The 12,729-nt window shown below is 44.6% G+C and overlaps 1 protein-coding gene across 6 annotated transcripts in view; it reads right to left on the minus strand.

Moving 5' to 3' along the window:
- The window catches only part of RNF220 (ring finger protein 220), a 204,761-nt gene that overhangs the window by 5,195 nt on the left and 186,837 nt on the right, over window positions 1-12,729 (minus strand). For 5 of the 6 annotated variants that reach the window (XM_075616196.1, XM_075616198.1, XM_075616194.1 and 2 more), the window contains 2 exons: window positions 2,449-2,557; window positions 843-917 (listed from right to left, as the gene is read on the minus strand). In XM_075616196.1, coding sequence (XP_075472311.1) covers window positions 843-917; window positions 2,449-2,557 — 184 coding nt within the window. The remainder of the gene's footprint in view (window positions 1-842; window positions 918-2,448; window positions 2,558-12,729) is intronic. The other variant, XM_075616195.1, reaches the window with a different exon arrangement.

Below are 12,729 nucleotides of genomic sequence, written 5' to 3' on the forward strand. Positions count from 1 at the left end.
TTCCACCCTCCTTATGTAAGCACACTCCCTCAAAATGCAAAACTGCATCCTAAAGAACATCTAAGCTTATGTACAGAAGAATTTCCCAATATAACCGCAGACACCCTTCGAGTTTGTTTTCACCTTTTCGCAAGGAAAGAGCAGAAGGTGTAGCTTAGTGGTAAGAACACTGCCTTTGAAATGGGGAAATCCAGTGTAGGCTCCTTATGACTGAGGGCAAGTCACTATCTCCCTGTGCTTCGGATACAACAAATAGACTGTAAGATCTGTGGGACAGGGACTCACGCCTGCAAAATTCTATGTAAGGCACCGTGTAAACTGTCACCACTATACAAAAACAAGATTATTCTTTTTGCTCGCAGAAGAAAAAAAGTTTAAAATGGAAGAAATATTTATGTCCCTTACTTGCACATGGACGGTTACAATTCAAGCCTGGAGTACATTTCCAGCATCTCATTTACTTTTGGTAATATGGTACTCACAGTATATGAGTCACTAAAGCATAAACGGGCCAAAAAAAGAAGAGGCGGGGCTGAATCTGACAGTAAACTAACTGCTGCAGTTCCCACGGGTTGCAAAGCTCAGGAGACCTTCGCAGAGGTTACGCAAGAGAGACACTCAAGTCTACAGAACCAAATATATAACACTGAACAAATGAGAGAATGCTGAAGTTATTTGCCCGCAAGGAACGAACAAGCTTATAAAAAAGAGAAACATTTTTCTGTTCCATAATTAGAGCCCAGTATTCACGGAGAAGCAAGTCACCCCCTGTTTGTCCCTCTACCCTCCTCCCACACCAGCCATGGGTACGGGCCAGCTGTGACATGGACCGCTAGGCTCACCAGGGTGCGGAGCCAGCACTCCTCGCAGTGCACGTGCCAGCACTGAATGGACGTCAGGGGCATTGTGTAGGAATCCTGGCAAGAAGAAGAGGAGAAAGAAATTAATGGTACAAATAGTAACCGGGTCCTTACCATTAACCACTTCACTGCCGGCGAGAGATATACCATAATGAACATGGGGCGTGTAAAGAACGTCATTTGGTCTTGGTGTAAGATGCTAGCCTGGATCCTTCTTTTATAGGTGCGGTTTAACATAAAGTTGGCTATACAGCCATATTTGACTTTAATTCTAATGGCAGACATACTAGTAACAAGGCATTCCCCACCATTCTCTTGTTTTATGGTTTTAATAAACCGTTTAGGTCTAGCCAAACCCCTGTGATACCCCTCATTATATTAGCCCTCGTTTGGGTTGAAAAATAGAGAATTTCAATGTGTGAAAAATCTGCCTGAATAATTAGTTCCAAACATGTGAAAAAAAAGTCTAGGTAATGAGATCAGCTCACTGAACATTGCAGTGCAACCAAGGTATCTGGGGTGATCCAGAAAACAAACCTTCTCAAAAGCAAGGTCAAGAAAACACCTTTATGAGAACTGAGCCATAAGAGGGAGCCAGAGTACTGCAGTGAACAGGTAACTGCACGTTTCCATCGTTTTCATCTGGCTGGACTGAGCGGAGAACAACCTGGATCTCACACGGTGACATTACCGAGAGGTAGTTAAGGAAGATGCCAGGGAGGGAGAAGAAGTCTGAAGCATGCTTACATCGAATTCAAAGGAACGTGAAGTCAACGGCTGCACAATGTTAATTCTGTGATTGTTAGCTCGTCAGAACAGGGATACCATCTCCTATGGTGTGCTTTTATGGTGATGCACATATTGAACTATATCGCCCTGTATTCTAATGCCAATTTTATGAAGTGCTGCACACATGTACGGTCGTCTCATCTCGAGATCCACATATACGAGGCACATCACATCTACTAAAAAGTTAAGGAAGGAACTGTGGGAGAGAGCCACCAAGCTGTGGTGGAAGCTTGTAAAGGGTAAGGTACTTGATGGTAGTTCTACTATAAAAATGTAATTAATGTACAGTATAAAGGTCACTGCACATGCACAAATAAAGTGTGTAATATAGATTTTCTTCTACATAAATGTACCAAATGTGACTAGCGTTTGTGTAATCGAGCAAAAGATGAAAAAGATCCATAGCGTGCGCATTTAAAAAAAATTAAATAAATAATATTAACAGACACATGTATATAAAAGTTGGCAGAAGAGAAGGGCCACGAATCAGCCTGTTTGTGTGGATTTCCAGTACTTTCTTAAAAAAAAAAAGAAAGATATATATATATATATATATATTTAGTCTATGCCTTGCATTTTTTTATTCCATTACTAGGAGGAGTTGCCAAGAATTCACCACACTTAAAATTACTTAATACTGCCATACTTCTACCATGAATCTACATCATTCAACCACACTTCTATTCTTCCTCTGGCAATGAAAGGACTGAACTTGGTCTTTTTGCCTCTGTTTTTGCCACACATGCAAATTGTATCGGGACGCTTCCTTATTGATTGCTCGAGCTGCAACGCCACTCACCATGCAAATGAGGCATTTGTAGCGGTCCCCTCGGGAGAGCTGTCTTTCTAACTCACGGATACGGGCCTTTAGTGCTTCAAACGTCGTCACTGCGGAGTCTTCTGTGATTCTGAGGCGGCAAGAAAGGAGACAATTCATGTATAAATTAAAACAAACAACAGGACTGTGGTTTTCAAATGTGTTTATATGGAACCTTTAAGGTTCTACAGACGTTTACAAGGCGTCACCTGAGAAAAATGTGGTAATAGAGCAGTGGTGCTCAACTCCAGACCCCTCCTAACAGATCAGGGTTTGAGAATATCCCAGCTTCAGCACAGGTGGCTCAATCAGTGGCTCAGTTGAGCCACCTGTGCTGAAGCAGGGATATCCTCAAAACCTGACCTGCTGGGGGTTCTTGAGGACTGGAGTTGAGCTCCCCTGTAATAGACATTTTACTCTTCCAGACATAAGTTTGCTGTATTTTTTTCCAATCAGTAATTCAAAAATTGTTATTGAATGTTGCATTGCAATGTTATAAATGACGTATACTATGGAGCACTTGGTAGTTTATTTAGCAGGTATTCACCTTACCAAAGCAATAGTATTTTTACATACATAGGAGAAAATCAGTTGAGGTTTGTGGTTCTGCAATATCACAATTCATTGTCAAGGGATTCAACGGCGTCACAATTCACTTTTGTAGGTGTTTTGCAGTTTGTAAAAGGCTGAGACACACACTGCACTATGAGATCTGTAGCAATCTCTCAACCTCATATAAATAATCCTTGAAAATTAGGAGAAATAAAATGGCGGAAACAGATTGAGAAAGCAAAGTTATAGACGACTTCTCAAAACTCTTCTCCAAAGACCAATTTGCTAGCAACTCGATAAAAGAAACATAACTTTGCAACGATAAACAAATACACAAATGAATGAATAAATAAAAAGAAGAATCAACGTCCAGAGCCAGATGAATGAATGAAGACGGCAGCAGAATGGAGATATAAGGGATAAACTTTAGAGCTAGCCTGATACAATGGGCGATCAATAGCAGGGCTGTAGATCAGGTCGCTAGTTAGCTGGAAAATTAAGGCGCCGCTAGCTGCGTCACGCTGCAGGGAGCCTGGACAAATCAATGGCAGGGGTATTGATTTAGTTATTATCACTTCATATGCTCACAGACATTGTTAAATATACATTTATTAACAAGAGCAGGGAGCTGGGATGGGTGGGGGTGTGTGGAATCCTCAGATCGGGGGACTAAGGTCCCTCTTGTGGCCTTCATCTGCTGCTAATCAAAAAAAAATTGCAGCCGGACCCCTGCTCAGACGAAAAAAAAGGTTTGGCATTATCGCTTCTTTGCAACCCCCGCTGCCAGCAAACTAGGCTAAAATCCTTTGCCTGGTGTTCTCACGATTAGAACACGGAGGTACAAATTGGGGGAGCCAGTCCCCCTGCTGTGTGAACATCCGTATTAAAGAAAGCGCACGGCAGAAGTGCTGTTAACCCAGTTTGTGCCACAGATAGTGCTTAGCAGAAGCTGCAGAACCCGAGGTAAATATCTGTCCAGAGAAGCAGCAGGTAGAGAAGTGTGAACCTCTGATGGTCACATTTTCAATTGGAGACTAACCAATGGGGTTTTCCAGTCAACTGCTTGACAATTTTGTTAAATATCAGCAGTTTTTGGAAGGTTTGCTGAGTGAATCAAGATCTTCCACAAAGAAACTTTTTAGAGGCAATTATACTTTTTCACTCCTCTGAGCTTTGTTCCCATTCACCAGTAAAGACACAAAGTATTAACATCTGGGACGGCTCCCTCACCCATCACACACATGCATATCCCTTCTCAGAGGGGCCTGCAGCATATTGCAGGACCACTGGAAATTAAGGGGTAAAAAACAGAAATGTCCACAAAGGGTTTTTTAGCCAATGATGGGCTGCTTTCCCTGCATATTAGGATCTCACCTCTACTTTTACTGCACTCATTCAGAGGATTTTATGGATATTCCATCCCATAAAGTTTGAGAAACACATGAATTTGCAGTCAACATCTTGCTTTTATTTTATTACTTTCCGTTGAGGTCCGTTAACAACCCTCTCCCCTTCCCAAACCCCCCAAGTAACATTAACAAAATATGTATCGGGGATCGTCGCAGCTTTCACAAATGCCACAATGGCTCAGTGTAAGGGATCTCCATATACCCTATGGAAATGACAGCATGGGGTGTGTGTAGCCTCATTACCCATCTATCCAAACCCTGAAGACACAGGTAACCCGAACCTCCCGCAATCCCCAAACATGGTCATTTGTCACAAGTTTGCACAAAGCAACATCTTTGTTCATCAAAATTAAAAATCGAGCAATTCCCGAGTCGCTGTCCCCGTGGACTGTTGTGAGCAATTCTGTTAATTAAATTATCTCTAATTTTGCAGGCGCAGAATCTTAATTGACTCTAGATTGTGCTTCCTCAACAAAATACTTGAGATCGTAAGTACATAAAAAACCTAAGAGACCATGCACTGATGCTTCTACTAACCACATGTTTAACTTATTCTCTGCCGACACAGTCAAGGTGGTTAAAGGTATCCTGGGGATATGCATACCTTGTATCCGAGCCACACTGATTACCAATACTTTAGCTACCACATTAACATAGCATATGAATGGTTATATGTCGTTTATCATACATTTGTGTGGTGGGAACTTCTGGTTAAGGTTTAAAAGATTTAAATAACAGGAAAACCCTGACAAGATCATTTCCGTAGAGAAACACTACAGGCATTTTCCACCTGAAGTCAGTAAAGCATCTCGTTTTCACATATTGCTGGCTCCTTCTGTAGCGAAGGAGAGACAAATAAAAGCAAATGAAACAGAACAGGTCTCTGGTTGCTGGATATAAAGTACAAAACAAAAACCCAGAAGCAGCAGCTACAAATCTAAACACACCTGCAAAGCCCTCAAAGTTACACATATAAGTGGGGGGGACGGTACATAGGGCAGTGACGCTGGGGGACGGTATATAAAGCTGTGGCGCTGGGGGACGGTATATAGGGCAGTGGCGCTGGGCGGACAGTATATAGGGCAGTGGCACTGGGGGACAGTATATAGAGCAGTGGCGCTGGGGGACGGTATATAGGGCAGTGGCACTGGGGGACGGTATATAGAGCAGTGGCACTGTGGGACGGTATATAGAGCTGTGGCGCTGTGGGACGGTATATAGAGCTGTGGCGCTGGGGGACGGTATATAGAGCTGTGGCACTGTGGGACGGTATATAGAGCTGTGGCGCTGGGGGACGGTATATAGAGCTGTGGCACTGTGGGACGGTATATAGAGCTGTGGCGCTGGGGGACGGTATATAGGGCAGTGGCACGGGGGGGCGGTATATTGGGCAGTGGCGCTGGGGGACGGTATATTGGTCAGTGGCGCTGGGGGACGGTATATTGGTCAGTGGCGCTGGGGGGCGGTATATTGGGCAGTGGCGCTGGGGGGCGGTATATAGAGCTGTGGCGCTGGGGGGCAGTATATAGGGCAGTGATGCTGGGGGCTGGTAAATAAAACGAATGGTCCTCACACCTCGACCTCGTCTCAACACAATGGAAAAAAGTTTCTCACACACACACACACACACACACACACACACACACACACACACACACACACACACACACACACACACACACACACACACACACACACACACACACACACACACACACACACACACACACACACACACACTAGCTGAGAGACCAGGCGTTGCCCGTGAGTTAAATTTGCCGCTAGGAAAAGGTGGGGGGAGGGACAGTGGACAGGAGGAGGGGAGGGACGGGGACAGTGGACAGGAGGGGGGGTAGTGGACAGGAGGGGGGGACAGTGGACAGGAGGGGGGGCGTGGACAGGAGGGGGGGACAGTGGACAGGAGGGGGGGGACAGTGGACAGGAGGGGGACAGTGGACAGGAGGGGGGGGACAGTGGACAGGAGGGGGGGGAGAGTGGACAGGAGGGGGGGGGAGAGTGGACAGGAGGGAAAGGAGAGTGGACAGGAGGGGGGGGGAGAGTGGACAGGAGGGAAAGGAGAGTGGACAGGAGGGGGGGACAGTGGACAGGAGGGGGGGAGAGTAGACAGGAGGGGGGTGAGAGTGGACAGGAGGGGGGTGAGAGTGGACAGGAGGGGGAGGAGAGTGGACAGGAGGGGGAGGAGAGTGGACAGGAGGGGGAGGAGAGTGGACAGGAGGGGGAGGAGAGTGGACAGGAGGGGGAGGAGAGTGGACAGGAGGGGGGGGGGCACACACACTGTGTCACACACACACACACACAGTTACTAAGTCCGCGAGGAAGGGGGTCCTTCCGTCCGCCGCCATCTTAGGTGCTGCGTGGCAGCGGCATGCTGCCCTGCCCACTGCCTGTCCCCGCGCCGGGGAGGGAGGTGAGTGGAGCGGGAGGGAGGTGAGTGGAGCAGGAGGTGAGTGGAGCGGGAGGGAGGTGAGTGGAGCGGGACGTCTCCTTCAGGCCGCCGCCATGTTACTTAGTCTGCGAGGGAGGAAGGGGGTCCTTCCGTCCGCCGCCATCTTAGGTGCCGCGTGGCAGCGGCAGGCTGCCCTGCCCACTGCCTGTCCCCGCGCCTGGGAGGGAGGTGAGTGGAGCGGGAGGTGAGTGGAGCGGGAGGTGAGCGGAGGGGGAGGTGAGTGGAGCGGGAGGGAGGTGAGTGGAGCGGGAGGGAAGTGAGTGGAGAGGGAGTGCAGCGGGAGGGAGGTGAGTGGAGCGGGAGAGAGTGGAGCGGGAGGGAGGTGAGTGGAGCGGAGGTAAGTGGAGCGGAGGGGAGGCGGGGAGGTGAGTGGAGCACCGGGGAGGGGGGGAGGTGAGTGTGATGGGGGGCGGGGGGGAGAGGACAGAGAGAGAGGTGTGTGTGGTTTTTTTTTGGACCTTTGGCCCGTCACTCCGCCTCAGGCCAATGAGAGGTGTGGGGGGGGGGGCGGGCGGGCCAAGGGACCAATGAGATTGCCGCTAGGGACAGGGAACACAGTGAAACATACATACATACAATGCTTTCAGAAATATATAGTAGATATATATATTTTTTTTTTCTTCTATTTTTACTTGCCCACTGTATGATTCTCCTTATCATAAGGTACATTGAATCATAAATGATTATTTTGATCACTTTTACAGCTTAGCTGTTTGTGTGTCTCTCGTTAAAGTTCTTCCTGTAGAGATTAAAGGTGCCACCAGTAAAATATCATGGCACTCGCTAGGCCAAGCTCGCTCTTATTCCTCTTTTAATGTCATATTTAATAAAGAAACTAAGAAGGATCCGTCACATCAGGGGCATACAGATTCATTTCACTAATGCAATGGATACAGAATTACCACCAGAGCAGGGATCTGTCTATGAAATAGTGAATGAGATTTCTTCCCTTTTGACAGCAAGCAGAAACAAGGTGATGATTACACCCCAATTTTGTGCAATTTAAAGTGAGTTCATGGTAAGAGGGCTTCCCACATTTTCCCAATCTATAAAGGGTTGTTTTATTTTATTTTTTAATCTTTGAGTATGGTTTCTCAAGGGCTGAGTGAGAGCATTCAGATATGCGTTACCTTAAAGCTTATTCATGTGTAATAATGGAATAGATAACCCCAACTGCAAAACAGAGCAACAAATATCACAAAAAATATAATGTTCCTTTGTACATAATCAAACAAGGAGAAAAAATACAAATAATTGTATCTGTACCAAAAGGGTTAAATTGTCCGTTTCAAAGTCTCATGCCTCATGTATACACACACACACACTTTGGGACCACCTCAGGAGAGAAAGGGTTAAAGCAGACACCCAGTGGAGAACCCTAAAGCGACTTTCATGTAACCCTATCTGAATAGGGATTTTGGTGTTAAGTTTGGCATTACCCTTAGCTTTCAACATTACAGAAAACAGCTCACTGCTAACTCAAATAATTATTAGTGTACGCAAACTTATTCCAGTGCTGTAAGGTACGATGACAGGCTTGGCAGGAGATGCTGGAATTTTAGGTAACCAAACAAGAGGGTAAAATAAAGAGGCCCTCAGTGTAAGAGTACGGTCTGTTGGAAAATTCAGATACCTGCCAGTGACACCGCCAAGTATGGCCGCGTTTCAAAAAAGGTGCAAAGGTTGCAGCCTACAAAGTTCTTGATCAACACAAGTTTTTGTTAAACCTGAAGAAAATCCTGCGACTCTAGAGCAGTCAGGTCAGGCGGGGAAAGGTTAGGGTTTTTATTTTGGATGGAGCGACCATCAATCCAAAGAAAAATATTACACCTAGTGTTTTCACAGCAACTTCTACAAAGACCTCAATTGTGTGGCCCAATGGTAGTAAACTAAACAGGAAGTCAGACAAGTGGTAGGTTAGCCTTTAAGACTGGTTACAGCGTAGATGCCATCCAAAGCAGTAAATGTCACTGCAAATCATTTGTAAGATTTGTACCCTGGTATACAAGACACCTCTGCACATCAAAGGTAGAGAGTTAAAGCAGAGTCATGAGCACTCTGCCAGAGATCAAAGGAGAAAAGGACCAAATGACATGTTCTATTTTAGAAGTGGCCAACACCAGTCGTCAAGGGCCACCGACAGGTCAGGTTTTTAGGATATCCCTGCTCCAGCACATGTGGCTAAATCAGTGGCTCAGTCAACAGGTGATGACACAGATTTGTACACACGTGTTGTGATGTGCACATTTACTGTTGAATCATTTATTGTGGCAGTCAATTGTCCCCAAATAAACGTCTGCTTCAAACATTGTGACTCAGGACAATGATGTTGTACAGTGGAATGCAAAACCAATTTGATTAATACCAGTACTGGGATGGCACAGGGACAATGCTAAATTAGACACATTGACTCTGGCAATGCTTATTTTCTTTTGTATTCATTTAAAAACATTAATTTAGAAAGCTGCCAATTTATCATCCATCATGGGAAGGGGCCAATATGGCAAGGATGCCAATTCATTGTCTTTCTGGAACAAAAAAAAAGAGCTTTCACAGATTTTAAGACGTGAAGGGAATGTTTCCTCACCTGTAAACAGAGAGGACAGCTTGTTTTGGCTATATGCCCTGTGTGTCCTGACTGCCAAGTGATTATGAATTGGTGCAATCTACAAGCTTTCTGCTTGCCCTGCTCTGAATTCAGAACAAGATTCATGGTTAACAAGTTCATCCATTCTTAGTTTTGGGAAATGGTACAAACAGTTGGCTGCGCTCAGGGCTTTTCGATGACGTACAAAAGCGGGTCCTTGGTATGAAGAAAGTGATAGCAATAAGAATGCCAGAGGTGGAAAACAACAATATTTAAAATGTTCACATTAGCTACAGTGTGTGAACACTGTCTTAGTCTTCACTTATCACTGCTATGTGCCTTCTGAACAATTGACTTGGTATCTCTATGCATTCCCATTCAGTCAAATATTTGTTCCGCGAACCACTAATTTATAAATCTTATTGCCTACTAAGACTATTTCTAACAAAACCGTTTGCCCGATTCCAGGCAGTATAGTGTTCTGAGCTCGTGGGAGAACACACACGTAATAAGGCCTCAAACTGAACCTCAATTACAATAAAAATACAAAATATACTGTGACAAGCGCTATACCTAAATGTGTGAACCTCAATTACGTCAGGAGTGTCCAAAGTCATGCCCCACAATGCCTTGCTGCAAAGCATTGTGGGGAGCGACTATGGAAGCACCTGCTGTAATTGACAGCTCTACCACCCATGCTAAGGCAGTAGTTTGGGGCCTTACTAAACACACTGTCCTCACACAAGTTTAAGAAAGCACTATACGGCCTGGGATCCGTCATTACATTATTATTTTTTTGGCAAACTGCGTAGACACCTCACTAGCCCTGATGGGTTCCAGAGCCCCTTGTTGGGAATCACTGTAGTCTAACATCTTGCCTTACAATACTACAACAGAAATGTACTGGTGACGTTGGATAGACGGCCTTTCTAGCTCTGGCCAAGCTTTTAACTGTACTAAATCACAAATAAGCATAGGCTTCATTTATTCAACCCCTTCAGGGCACTTTCACATACTTCAAAGTTTAGTCCATAGGACAATAAGAAATTGCATACTGTATATTCAGTGTAGGTACCAGATAAACAAGACTCTACCTTGACGAGGTTGGCGGCTTGAATCATGTTTTGATCAAAAGATGCAACCAAATAACTCCTTTGTTCCAAATGTAAAAATGTCACTAGTATATTTTAGCCCAATTGGTAGGAGCGCAGGTTCTGTTCTTTGTTTTCCTTTCTAGCTATAGCCTGGTTATGATTAGAAATAAAAACTGTTTGTTGCCAGAAGCAATGCTGTACAGACCCTGTTCCAAACTTCAAAACTAATAGTCACTCCTGAAAAGAACGTTTATTTAACAGTCTTTAGTGCTATTTACTACCAGTCCTTAATTGCAATAATCTACCAATGCAGTGAGCATATATTAGAAATGTAAACTTTCATATCAACTCAGAGATGGGTGAAAAGAACACAGAAAACATGCCCATTGCTTGTGTAGAAATGTAGAGCCGGGTAAAATTTAGGAAAATATATGCTTACATCAACAGGGTTAAACCCTTTTTGTTGCCAGAACAGAAACAATACAAATCTGTTACAGTCTTGTTTAATAGTCACAATAAATGGTTCCCACTTACTGTCCTTTCAGGTAATAAAAAAAAAAAAGACAAAAATACTGGTGAAAGGTTTGATTTCACAGAGGTTCTAGCAGCTTTAAACTAAGTGGCATGAAGCAATCAGGATTCATAGCTAAAGATTTGCTTATTCTTTCTACAACTGACATACATCACACACATACAAGATCGTAGCTCTAATCCATGTGGGCTTCTTCCCTTAGCATCCCCATTTTTCCCCTCCACCTGATTAATGATCTTGTCGTTCTGATTGATGACCCACCCCAGCAGATTAGAGTCTCCCGTTCCACCCACCTTCCTCTGCTCCCTCCCTCCCCACTTCGGGAGGTCCAACCGCACTGGGGCTGGAAATATTAGAGAATTATTAAATAAACATTCATACGTCATGTCTCTTCCTATCCCACTCGGCACTCTAGCAGCCGGGGCCCTGTTTGCTTTCATGCTGACACCCAACAGCTGGAGTGATTCATTGGAGAGGCTGGCTAAGATGTTTCATGTCATATATCATGCTGGGCAGAGAGCTCCCTGCCCTGACTGAGATAAACTGATCGACCACAACTGGCTGGAATGAATTTATGACAACACAAAATTGAGGAAAACAAATGGGAGGTGACCTGATGGGCCAGTAACCCCACACTCTTTCCTTGGCCTGCAATCTGGTTCGGTGGCAAGAAGCAAAATTGAACAGTGACACTCTGAATTAAGATGCTGGCCCCGTAACCTCAGAGGAGGAGGAAGTCTGTCTTAATATTAGGGCCGGCCACAGCAGAGCTCAGCATGTTATACGGTCTACACAAAAAAGAAAATACAAGTTGCTAAACTAGAACTACAAGAGTTCCTGAAAATATTCCTGAAATAATAAAGACATAAGGGACAGGAAGAGAGGCACTTATTGTGCATCATAGATCATGAGGGGGACAGACCTCTGATAAACCACAGAGTGTATCTGAGAACGGATGATCGCGATCAAGGTACTTCATGCTTATCTATATAAAACAATGCAATTTTTTGTCAATATTTCAGACGGAAAAAAAAAATTCCTCAAAGTTGGTGCTAGTGCGTCTGATGTTTTGATGGTAACGGGTTTTAGGCCAAATCTTGAGCAAGGGAACAAGCCATATAAACTCAGATGCACTGAGACCAGATGATGTCCATGACATAGCAAAGGTAACAGGGGACCAATGTTGACCTAATGCTATACATAATCAGGTTCATTAGTTATAGGTGGTCTATCTAGGTCAGGTTAGCTGGATGCAGCTATATAATAGCCATAAATGGATTCCCCCACCAAAGCTATTACCCATTATTCTAAAAAGAGAACAAAAGGTGCGACACAGGTGATAAAGCAAGACCTTCTAAACACATTTGTTTTGGTAAATGCTAATCATGAGGCTTAACGGGAAACAGCAGTATTTTAAAGAACAGAAAATTAAAGTTATGAAAAATGAAGCTGCTTAGTTTCCGGCCTAGGAACTCCCCGTCTATGCCACCATCACAAGAAAATAAGAAAAATGAAACCAATTTAGCTCCAGATTAAGAAACAGAAACTCAAGATGAATCAATTTAGACTGCCGGGCCGGGTCGCCATATATCATGGCTCCGTGTTGGAGTGGTTAGCAGCCA

Source organism: Ascaphus truei, chromosome 10, assembly GCF_040206685.1.
Source record: "Ascaphus truei isolate aAscTru1 chromosome 10, aAscTru1.hap1, whole genome shotgun sequence".
In the NCBI taxonomy this organism is placed as follows: domain Eukaryota; kingdom Metazoa; phylum Chordata; class Amphibia; order Anura; family Ascaphidae; genus Ascaphus; species Ascaphus truei.